Below are 11,777 nucleotides of genomic sequence, written 5' to 3'. Positions count from 1 at the left end.
ACCAATGGAATTAAAAGTAGTTTCAGCCACAACATAAAAATGCTGTTAACATAGTGATGCATCAGTGATAATAAATCCTTTAATATCAGATTTTACAGTGTAACAGTCTCAAGGAGGTGACACTGTGTATATATTGGACTTTTCTTTATCTTAGTAAAATGCTTTGTCTTGTTTTGAAACCATCTACATGTAAAATTTTAACACTACCTGATATTATAATATGTCTAAAGGCATGGGCGGATTACAAGACAGTGGGCCCCTGGGCATGCAAAAGGCCCCACCACCCCTTCTACATGGGAACTTAAATAGTACTTAGATGGAGACTGCCTGGGAATACCAGGTGCTGTATCTTTTCACTTTAAAAACAGCAGAGGACGCTGCTGCTCCTTCACTGGAGACAGAGCTTGGAAAAGCCTTTAAATGATCTCACCATGAGGCGAAAGAAAAGAGTAAAATAGTTTATTGGATCAGTAAAGATCAACAGAAGGCACACATACAGTATCTGAAGGCAGACGTCACACCAGTGTCAGTATCTCTCTCCAGCCTCCACTCAAACCATGTGATCATCATATAGCAAAATATACCATCACAACAATTTCTATCTGCAGGACTCAAAGTGTGTAAGTCATGCACCTTGGAGAGGCTGAAACTGATGCAATACGTTAGCAGGCTAAACTCTGCAGCTCATAGTACGACTTCAAGCAAACGCAGCCTTTAGCAAAAATATATTCATATATAATTATACACCTTTTCTACACATTGAAGCAAATCAACTATACAAAATGCAGAAAACTATCTCAGTACAATAAGCCGTTTGTAAGAAAGTCCATGCTTATAATTATTATTATTATTAGCATCATAGTGGCAGTATTACAGAATCAAAAATAGTAGCAGTACCTTTGTCAAAAAACAGTTTAGGAAAAACTTACAAGTCCATATAATGCCAAAAATATTAGCTTTGAAAACAAGAAAAAGTACACAAAAGACATTTCAATATACATGTTTATAGGAGGACTACAACATCTGGAAAATACACGTGTGTCCCTTTCAAGCAGTATAAGGTTTACCCCCCAAAAATATAAAATTAGAAGTAAATTAATAAAGGAGCGCTCATGGTTTTGAGATGCTTTTTGGTTGAAATACAGATCCCAGAGTTCACGTACGCAAGGACTACAGCGACAACCATGCTACAGAACTACAACCAAACAGGCTGTAGGGCCAGTGTGACGGGGGGAATATAAATACTGAGAAAAACGTCCTAATGTTATGAGCAAAAGTTTAAAATGTAACATTTTGAGAATACAGTTGCAATTCTTATCAGAAAATGTTTAATTGTAAATTTACAAAATAATAAAATAATAATAATGTAATAGTTTGTTAGCTAGTCTTTCAAATTACAACTTAATTTGAAAGACTTTTAAAACTTTATTCTTCAATATTACTTTAACTATAAGACTATTTTCTTGACTATTGTCATGACAATCACATTATAACATTTTTGCATAAAATTACTGACTTCTCCCCATAATATTATGACGTTTTTCATGTCACAACTTCATCTTGAAATATTACAACTATTTCTTCAAATTTTTGAAAAACTATTACAAGTTAATTCTTGAAATCTCCAAACGTTTCTGTTTTTGGCTCTAACCCATTATAACAACTAAACCAAATCAGAGTTACAATAGTTTTAGACAAAGGATTGCATTTTTGCATCTCTGATTTTCAGCTTCAAGCTGAAACCAAAACATTTGCCAAAAGAGACGTTTCGTTTCAATAAAAACTTCTTTCGTAAAGTCATAATTTCTGTGACATACATACATAATGTGGGTATACGTGGTGATTATTTCAAACACTGCTCAGTAAGTCAGGCTCCACCTGTGAAATACCTCCCGTTTCCTCCAGCTGCCAGGCTGTGGAGTCTAGTATGGGTAGCTGTCGGGGAAAGCCAGTCCCTGGACGCACTGCTCCCCGCCTTCAGCCAGGTACGAACCCTCCTCCTCATAGCTGGGCAGGGGGAGGCCGTCCTCCTCGCTGGGGGGAGGGATGGCGTCCGGGTCGGCCTTCAGACTCGGCCTCTGGTTGTCTGGGAAAGCCATGGAGAAGAGCGCCTCGGGGTTGCACACAAACTTGTAGACGTACCTTTCCCCAGCCACCTGAAGGATGGGCCAATCAGGGGTGAGAGAAATTAAGGATGTTTGTTGAGAATTTAAAGTGATTAATTCAATGCAAATTTCAATAGTTTTGTGATTTTGGTTACATGAACTCAGATTTTATCCAGTAAGCACATACAAAGACCCTGACACACCAAGCTGATGGTCGGCCATCGGTCAATGCAATCAGTAAGCATCTGTCGCCTTAGTGTTTGTGGTCTGTCTTGCACCATTGGCTCTTGTCGGCCCTTGTCGACTTTTTTTTTTTTAGCCTGTTCAGCCTGTTAATGGTTGTCAGGGACAGTGGAGCCCATTGGTGAATGACATCACTCTGACTGGCAGTTCGCCTCAGCTCACAAGAGGAGAAACCGAAGTGAGGAAAATAAACAAATGACTAAAGTCAAGAGGGCTTGAGATCAAAACAAACTTGTTATATTAGGTGGGATTCTTTTTTATTTTTGGCCATTGAGCACTTCAGCAGAAATGGTTCTTAATTGTTTGTGTTATGTTCATTAGCACACAGTAAATATCATTTGTTCTTTCAACATCTGATTGTGTTGTTAATGTGCTAACTGGCTAACGAGCATCTTGAATCCGCCCTGTTGGTCTTTTGGTTTCCCTTTCTGAATGACAAATACAGACTACCACCACCTGCTGTTATCGAGAGTTATTTCCTCTCACGCAGGAGCAGAACGTACATGCTAGTTGGCTGTCGGCTGTAGTCTTTGCGGTGAGTTCAGATGCAACTTTCTGGAAGAGGCACAGGCAACTTGAGGCCTTCGTCGGTTTGGTGTGTCTGGGCTTTAAGAGCACTGGAGGAGAGAGGTGAAACGTGCCTTTACCTTCTGCATGATGCCCTTCTCGTAGTAGTACCTCAGTGAGCGGCTCAGCTTGTCGTAGTTCATGGCCGGCCGATTCTTCTGAAGCCCCCAGAGCCGAGCCACCTGAACACAAAGATAATTTAATTTTTCATTTACCAAACCAGTCAACTTTAGGTTCATTTTCATCCTTAAAAGCCTTTTAAAACAGCCCTGGGGTTGTGCGACGACTGACCTCTTCAGGGTCAATTAGTTTAAACTCCATGTTGCGTCCCGTCCAGACTATCAGGTGTCCGTTGGCCGGGTTTTCCAGCAGTGTGAGCAAGAACTGCCAGAGCTGCAAGGAGCCGCGGCGCTGGTACGGCAAACCCTCCTGCTTCACTTTGGCTGTTGACAGAGTCAAATAGGATACAATGAGGACGCCTTGTACTCATTTTGGGCATGACTATTGTCAGAATTCATTCTAAATATCAGCAGCAGTAATTAGAGTTCAAATCCTGTCTTACCCTCCAGTCTTTCTGGTACAACACAAGTGTCGTCATAGTACAAATGTGGCTCTCTGTCATGACCAAACGCTGTGGGGCAAAAAAATTAAATATTATTAGAGTTAACATTTGTTCTGCTGAGAACATCAAAGCAAAGACAAACACATAAACTCACCAACGCTGTTATTCTGGTACATGACTGAAGACTTCCCAAACGTCGACTGGCAGGTTTGAACGTCTGGAAGACACAAAGCAAGCTTTCTGGTCTCTAAATGCTTTCAACTAAAATTATGCACCATTTAATTATGTCTTTTTGTACATTCAAAATGAAGCAACTGTAAGTAGGTGTAGCAGACGACACACTCACCTGAGTCAAAGCCAAAGTCTCTTGGTTCTTGTTTGATTGTGACATGGTTGAAGGCAGTCTGGGGCTGGGCCAGACTTGGAGTGGGTGGCCCTGGCTCAGTATATCGTGGATCCACCAGCTCCTGTTTGAAAACTCGGGGGCCGTGGGGAACTAGAGGCTCTGAAAGGTGGCGCTGATACATCGGTCGACCATCACGACTCGCAGATTGGTACTGTGAGTTCACGGTTTTCTCCGGAGGGAGGAAAGACAAGCAGGGCTCTGACAGCTGCCGCTGAAACCTGCAGTGTGGAAGAACACAGGAGGAGGTTTGAGGGTTTGAACTTTGTTTCCAACATAAATCATATAAAAGTTTTAATCGTGTCTGACCTTTGCTCTGTGCTGAAAGACGCAGTGGGGCAGCTGACGGGGGGACGTGGCAGAGCAAACTGCTGGCTTTGGTTGAGCTGTGGGAGGTGGTGGTGGTGGTGGGAGGGGCTCAGGGCAGGAACGTGGCTTGGAGGGCAATTGCTGGTCAGCTGCGGGGCAGAAGGTTGTAGCTGCCTCTGTACAGGTGGAAGTCCAGCAGGGTGGGTGGAGCCACACTGTGCTGGTGTGGAGGCTGGAGTCAGATCTTTGAGTCCAGCTGGCTTGTTGTCACAGGCACTGAGGAGAGAAGAGGAGATGTCAAGTTCCTGGAGATCACATTTCATCATAAGATACACTGATGTAAAACATTGATTTCATACCTGTAACTATAAAGGCACATGTCAGGGTGAGGCGTTCTGCAGGGAGACAGGTCTTTAGACGGACTGGGCTCTCTCTTCACTTTGCTGACAGGTGGTCCATGAAACATCACTGCAAACACACACACATGAACACAAACACACTCATGAATAATAATCATTTTGTTCTTTTGTTCCTGACTTTATCCATATGTTTTATTTGAATTTTAAGATAGTATTAAACATTATATATTTAGTTATTAAGGAAACTTTGATATTTTTTCCTGAGTTTTTGTGTCTAGGTGACTAATGGGAATATACTTTTTTGAAACGGGTCCAGTGTTGAGCAAGAACGCTGCAGCCGGCAGCCGTGAAACAGGCTGCAATCTGACCACTCGGGGCATTTTTGTCACAATATATCATATACAATATCTACTGTGTCTTACATTCAGAGATGTGACGGTAAAACAAAAGGTTAAACAATGATTTCTGGTTTCCAGTGCTGCAGCTTACGTGTGAGATTTGTGTTTGAGCAGAAGAAAGAAATCCTCCTATCTGATCTCAGCCTTCCTGGACTCTGAAGCGCTGTTTCCATCCACAGCGCAATCACCACCACATTTATTGTCAGCACCCAGAGTCACTGAGTTTAGGCAGCTATCAAACAGCAATAAATTCATGCAGCACGTGTTTGGCAGCAGCACGAAATGTACCATTTCCCCAGGTCTTATCTGTGACATCATTTTTTAAGGTACAGGTACAGTGTCTGGAAATCATTTTATAGCCCCCCCTCTATTTCCTGCACCATTGACTACCATCATTTAATTGGCAGAGAACCACCGCCTGTGTGAAGGTCATATACTGTAATACCAGACAACTTGAAGAGAGTAAACACAGACATATTTACACCACTGGCCCTGGAGAGTACATGGATTGTACTCATTCACACAGACTGTCGGAAAAACTGTACAAAGCCTCAGTAATGTAGAAGTCTGAGGTACTTGTACTTTCAAATTATGTGATTAAAACATATGTTCAGCATCAAAATACTGCTCAATGCTCAATTACTGTTTATGAATCAGAAATCTTAATCCAACAAAACAGAAAATCGCTCTCAAAATGGCTGTTCTGCATGAGGAGTGATACTTAAAGGGATAGTTCAGGTTTTTTGAAGTGGGGTTGTATGAGGTACTTATCCATAGCCAGTTACTATCTACAGTAAAAGGCAGTCGTCACGCCCCCAGTTTGGAGAAGCAGACAGGAGTACCAACATGGAAGCTAAGCAATGCACTGCAGTGGATGGGGTCAGCAGCAAAACACATTTTGGCCACCTTAAAAAAGTCCCACCTAAAAAAAAAACAACAAAAAACACAATACCAGTCTAGGTTTACGCTATATTTAGAATATTTTCACCACTCGAATTTTCCGTCAGTCAGTTCTATCTGACAGGGAATCTGTTAACAGTTTCAGTTCCCCAACTCTGCTCTTGTCAAAACCACCAAACTCCATTGGCAAAAATAGTAATTTTAGTTTGATGAAAAGGGGAGCTTCTGCTTTGCCACTTCCTTGACTGGTTAGTTTGCTTGTGTTATTGTGTGGCTTTGGTGAATCTGAACTAACTCTTTAAAATGCCAAAATCACACAACAACACAAACAAACATAGCTGATTGAGGCAGTGGGAGACAAGGAGCTCCTGTGTTCAGCAAGCTTAAATGAGTGTTTTTGTCAATGGAGTCTGGTGGTATTGACAAATTGAAGCTGTGAAATGATTAAAGTGAAAATAATCTACATATAGCTACACTTAAATTGACAGATTTTTTTGTTGGCTAAAATATGTTTAATGTTGCCCCCTGTCCACAGCAGCACATTGTTTGCCTTCCATGGCAGTACTCCTGTCTGCTTCTCCAAATTTAGGGACTGGCCGCAATTTATTTGGAGTATGGAATATTTCTGTAGTACTGGGACTGTACTTGACATAAAGCTGCCATTCTTGTTATTGTCAGCACCATCTGTGACTCATAGTCTCGAGCACGTAGGTTTCTATGTAAGACTCACTGAAACAGGTGTACATAGTGCATTTCTTGAGGACTATTTCCAGATGTCACTCAGATGTCTAGACATAAATAAAGCATGTGTGTTATTCTACAAAATATCCGCTCCCTGACGTACCACTCCAAGCGCTCTCTATAAATATTAGAGGAGAAGCAACTACTCACAGTTATTGGACTGGAAATCTGGGACAAACTGCTCGTCATCAGGAACCTGAGCTGTCAGAGGGATAAAAACGGGATGTTAAAGGACTCCTCTCATCACTGAATTTCTGTATACTGTGCATCAACTCAATCCCACAGATACAGTTAGATAGATAGAATTTTGTTTCGTGATGCATGCAGGTCTCACCTTCTGCGATCCAGATTTCCTGAAGCTGGATCAGATCTTGAAAGAGTTCTGCAACACAGTTATGAAACTGTATTAAAATACTAGTAATGTTAGTTGTCAATATTACTTTTACAGAGCTACCATGTTACTTTCCGAACCTCTCACAGACAAACATGTCACTCCCTCTGATGCCCAGTAAACGCTGACACAGTAAACACTTTCACATGTGGACATGATGAGTCTACCTTCTGTGTCCTGAGCCAGCTCTGTGTCCATGAACTTCCTTTTCCGCTCGCTGAGACATCTCTCTGCTCCCTCGGCATCACATTTCTAAAAGTTTAAAAAACTTCAGTGAACACAAATTGAAAATGTAATCAGTGGTTGATCGGCAACTTGCACGGGATGATGAACTCACCTTCTCGGGGACTGCGAAAGGGACCTGCTGGTCATAAAAGCCGTCCATGTTGCAGGCGTCTTCACCCTGGAAGGACAGATTAGAAAACACATTAGCCTACCTATCATATTAATCTTCACCAATAGTACTCCATCCATATCACTATCACCTCTTCCATGTATCTCTGTGCTGTTCTAACCTCCATGACATCACAGCAGGGTTTACAGTGGCTATAAAAGCCTTGTCGTCAGTGACAGTGTTATGCAACCTCCTGTACGTTAAATCATAAATACGAGCCGTGTCCCTTTAAACATGTTTGCATAAGTGATGCTAGTTCTGAGGAGATAAACAGAAAGCAGCCTTATAATCTAATAAACTGTGACGTCTCTCATTTTCCTCTTGTGTGGCTGCACTGTGGAGACTTTACTGCGTACTTCATCAGACTGGTATCACTAATCATGGAGTAAATCTTTGTTTTAATGTTAACAAAATGATACTACAGGCATTTTATAAGTGAAATAAGTGGATGTGACAGATTGTCTTATTAGAAGATAAATAAAAAAGGTGTCTGCAGGTATCAGATACTTTTTAAAGTAAAAATTTAAGACTTAAAGATTATTGGACAAAGTATCTTTCTTTTTCAAGGTAAGTGCAGTGTAAAGGTGCTTTTATTCTTATTTTCAATTCTGAATATCACAGTTATCATCAATACTGGTTTATCACACACACCTACTTGTTTCATACATCAGACCATAACTCATTTTGACCAAAAAGAAACTGAAAGATTGATAAACAAAATTAGATTGAATATTTCAGGCAATTAAGACTTTACAAATTCAAACTTAAGAACAATGACTTTTGAAGCTTAAGGTTTATAAAATTGAATTTCAGAGTGTGTAGAATTTAGTGGCAACTACGGTGAGGTCGGGGTTGAGGTTGCAATTAACTGAAACTTTTCCCGTGTGCCAAGGACAGGTGTAGGCAACCACATGCAGCTCTTTAGCCCCTCTCCAGTTGCTCCCTGAAGTTTTGGCAGAAAATTATGTGGAAATGAATAACCATTATTTTCATTTTTATCATTTTCATTTTCATTTATTGTTGTGGGCCCAAAGTGATTCTTTAATTCTGTAAAAATGAGTAGCTCATACATCATACGTCGCTGGCCTGGCACCTTTTCCCCCCGAAAAAACATCACTAGCCATGTCTACAGTAGTCTTGAGTCTTCCTAGCTAGGCTAGCTGTGGATTCCAAATCCAAAAAGGGAAAAGTATCAGGGGAAAACAGAGAATTTAATAGTGTGTGGACAAATATGTTTGCTTTCCTCAGCAACGCTGCAAAGTCAAAGTACCAAATAATCAAAAATAGCCCACTGCAGAATAGCCACCTTGTGCTAAAACATGTTAACAAATGCCTATTACGATCTGTTGGCGATGTTGATAGGCCGAATTCAACTTACAAGGCTCTGAGGAGATGATTAGGAAAATTATTATGAGGCTCAAATATGTTTTGTCGACCCCTGGTTTAGGAGAACTACAGTGGCCAACACAAAAACATGAATGGCTCTGTTCAGAGCCAGTGTTTGGTTTGTCTGTTCTGGGCTACTGTAGGAACAACATGGCAGACGCGGTGGAAGAGGACCCACTCTATATGTAGCTAAAAATATATATTATATTTCATTTCTGCTAATAGATGCCCCTAAATCCTACACACTGGACCTTTAAGCGTTGTTAAGGACCTGCTGACACCCTGTTAAAGGAACAGTTCCACAATTAAGGGAGTATCCAGAACACAGCTGGACTTAATCTGGTTGTACTGGAGGGGGATGATGATGTATATGTCAGTCATATAAAACAGAAAACTGATGTTTAAGAATAAAATCGTTGTTGTGTGTGACGAAATAATCTCAACTCAGAAGGTACCAGTTTTTTTCTGAGCTTTCAAGCACAACTCACAGTTTTAGTGAGTGTAAGGGAGTAGGTTTGGTTTCAACACCGGAGGTGACACATGAAAAACATGGAGAGTTTGGAGTCCTCCCCTAGGAAATTTCGAGCGTCAAACACTTCATTTCCTCATTTTGGTGGATATCTATGCAGACATTTGTCTGCAGCAATTTATGGTGGAAATGTCTTTAAATTCATCAAAATATAAGTCCTTGGCTACTTTCAATTGACGGGGATGTGTCCCTTGTGTCCCCCTGAGCTCTGCACCTATGCTTGAGTGAATGAGCTGGCTCAGGCGTCAACACATGATGATGATGATGATGATGATGATGAGGAAGACAAAGAAAGAAAAGAAGGAGTTGTAAAGCTATAAAGTTGATATTATACTGTAACTTTAAACTTCAATAGTGTTTCAGATTTGTACTTGTTGTTATAACATCAGACAGTAACAAGCTTCCCATTCACACAGGTGACAGTGAGATGGGTTATAATCTTAAAAACACTAGTTTAGTCTTTTGAGTCTGGTCCAGCAAGATTTCAACTGTTATGTCTTTGTAGGCTTAAAAACAATCCAAGCCCATCTTCAAGAAGTTAATCAGACTAAACTCAAGCTACAGAATAAGATGAAAAGTCTCAACTTTATCTCATAATTGTTGGATGGTATCACAGCACACGGAAGTCACATTCCTTTGATGAAAGCAGTGGTTTCCGTAAGTAAACAACACCCTCTCCCTACTACTGATTTTGTTGGAAGAATATCCTCTAAATAACCAACAAAAAATTGTAATTAAAGTTTGGTTGATCTGCTGTAATGACGCAAACTAAATGAAGTCATATGACTCTTACTCGTGGTGTTTACGACCCGTTAGGTTGACTGTAAGCAGCACAAAAACAAAAATCAAAGATTTGTGAATGGAGTTTGGCGTGACGCACGGGAGAAAGCGCCTCCTTGTTTTTCTCAATGAAGTGAAACTTGATCCTGGCAGGAGGAGAAGGAAGGAGGAGGAGGGGGGCACACCAGCTCACCATTGAGAAATTTGTCACAGAGCACCTCTGTGCTAAGATCCACGATGCTAGCAGGCCGTACAGACAGCTGCTGCAGACGGATATACCGCGCTGCACGGCTGACAGATGCGGGGAAATGGACGCAATGTTGCCTTTGATTTTTAGAAAATGGCGTTCGCCTCCGAACCCATACCTGCTCCCTCACAGCCAGCAACAAACCGCGACGATGCGGTTTATGTAACTAAACAAGGCAAAAACAAGCCCACGCGTGAACTCTGTTTGTAAAAAGTGATGTAATAACAATGCAGGACTCACCTGGGAAGTGAAGTTTCTTGTCAGTGTGAAAAATAACCGCAGATTTCCTCCCCTACATCCCCTGCAGCTCCTCGGATTAAAACTCGGCTGTGGATTTTTCTCAATGAAGAGCTCTGATGGCTGGATCCACAGCCGAGCCCTGTGCTGCCCTGCCATTGGCTGGAGGACAAAGTCAGTCAAAGGGCCAGCCAATCATCTTCAAGACTGCGCTGACGTCCGTCCCTTGTGTTTTTTATGAATGGCTGCGTTTCATTCATGGTTCCACAGCTCTCTTAAAGGGCCAGCACCGCCATTCCATTAAATCAGTAAGTAAAAATAAAATAAAATAAAATAAAATGAAATAAATCAAATCCCAGTTTGAAATGTATATGAACAAATACAATAATCTTAAAAATAGCAATAAATAAATGGCATTCATTCATTCATCTTCTGTAACCGCTTATCCAGTTGGGGCTCGAGACTATCCCGGCTGACATAGGGCGAGAGGTAGGGTACAGCCTAGGCAGATCTAGACTATCGCAGGGCTAAATAAATGGCATGGTTTCGAGATGGTGTCCAAGAACATACCATACCTTCCGCCAGGGTTGTCCCTTGTCCCTGAGTCTGTTTGTGATATTCATGGACAGGAGCCAGGGGGAGGAAGGGGTCCAGTTTGGTAACCTTAGAATTGCATCTCTGTTTTTTGCAGATGATGTGGTTCTGTTGGCTTCATCACACCGTGACCTCCAGCACGCACTGGGGCGGTTTGCAGCCGAGTGTGAAGCGGTTGGGATGAGAGTCAGCACCTCCAAATCTGAGGCCATGGTTCTCTGTCGGAAACCGGTGGATTGTCCCCTCCAGGTTGGGAGAGAGTTGCTGCCTCAAGCAAGGGAGTTCAAGCATCTCAGGGTCTTGTTCATGAGCGAGGGTAGAATGAAGTGTGAGACGGATCATGGTTTGGTGCAGCGTCTGCAGTGATGCGGGTGCTCTGCTGGACTGTTGTGGTGAAGAGAAAGCTGAGCCAGAAGGCAAAGCTTTTGGTTTACTGCTCCATCTATGTCCCAGCCCTCACCTGTGGTCATGAGCTCTGGGTAGTGACCAAAAGAATGATATTCCAGATACAAGCAGCCAAAATGAGTTTCCTCCATGGGGTGGCTGAGCTCAGCCTTAGAGATAGGGTAAGGAGCTCGGACATCTGGAGGGAGCGCGGAGTAGAGCAGCTGCTCCTTTGTGTCGAAAGAGGT

The 11,777-nt window shown here is 41.9% G+C and overlaps 1 protein-coding gene across 1 annotated transcript; it reads right to left on the bottom strand.

Moving 5' to 3' along the window:
- Positions 1-443: 443 nt before the first annotated feature.
- LOC125885205 (ETS translocation variant 5-like) lies at positions 444-10,725 on the bottom strand. The gene is made up of 13 exons (XM_049570742.1): positions 10,555-10,725; positions 7,316-7,381; positions 7,146-7,230; positions 6,922-6,969; positions 6,738-6,788; positions 4,549-4,657; positions 4,190-4,465; positions 3,824-4,101; positions 3,632-3,694; positions 3,478-3,546; positions 3,207-3,358; positions 2,996-3,097; positions 444-2,156 (listed from the first exon to the last, which is right to left on the bottom strand). Exons 1-13 carry the CDS (start codon positions 10,708-10,710, stop codon positions 1,923-1,925), a joined length of 1,689 nt encoding a protein of 562 aa, XP_049426699.1. The 5' UTR covers positions 10,711-10,725; the 3' UTR covers positions 444-1,922.
- Positions 10,726-11,777: the final 1,052 nt, after the last annotated feature.

The sequence above is a fragment of the Epinephelus fuscoguttatus genome, linkage group LG24 (assembly GCF_011397635.1).
Source record: "Epinephelus fuscoguttatus linkage group LG24, E.fuscoguttatus.final_Chr_v1".
Lineage (NCBI taxonomy): Eukaryota > Metazoa > Chordata > Actinopteri > Perciformes > Serranidae > Epinephelus > Epinephelus fuscoguttatus.
The sequence above is the reverse complement of the archived record's forward strand: the minus strand, read 5'-3'. Positions and strand labels throughout refer to the sequence as shown.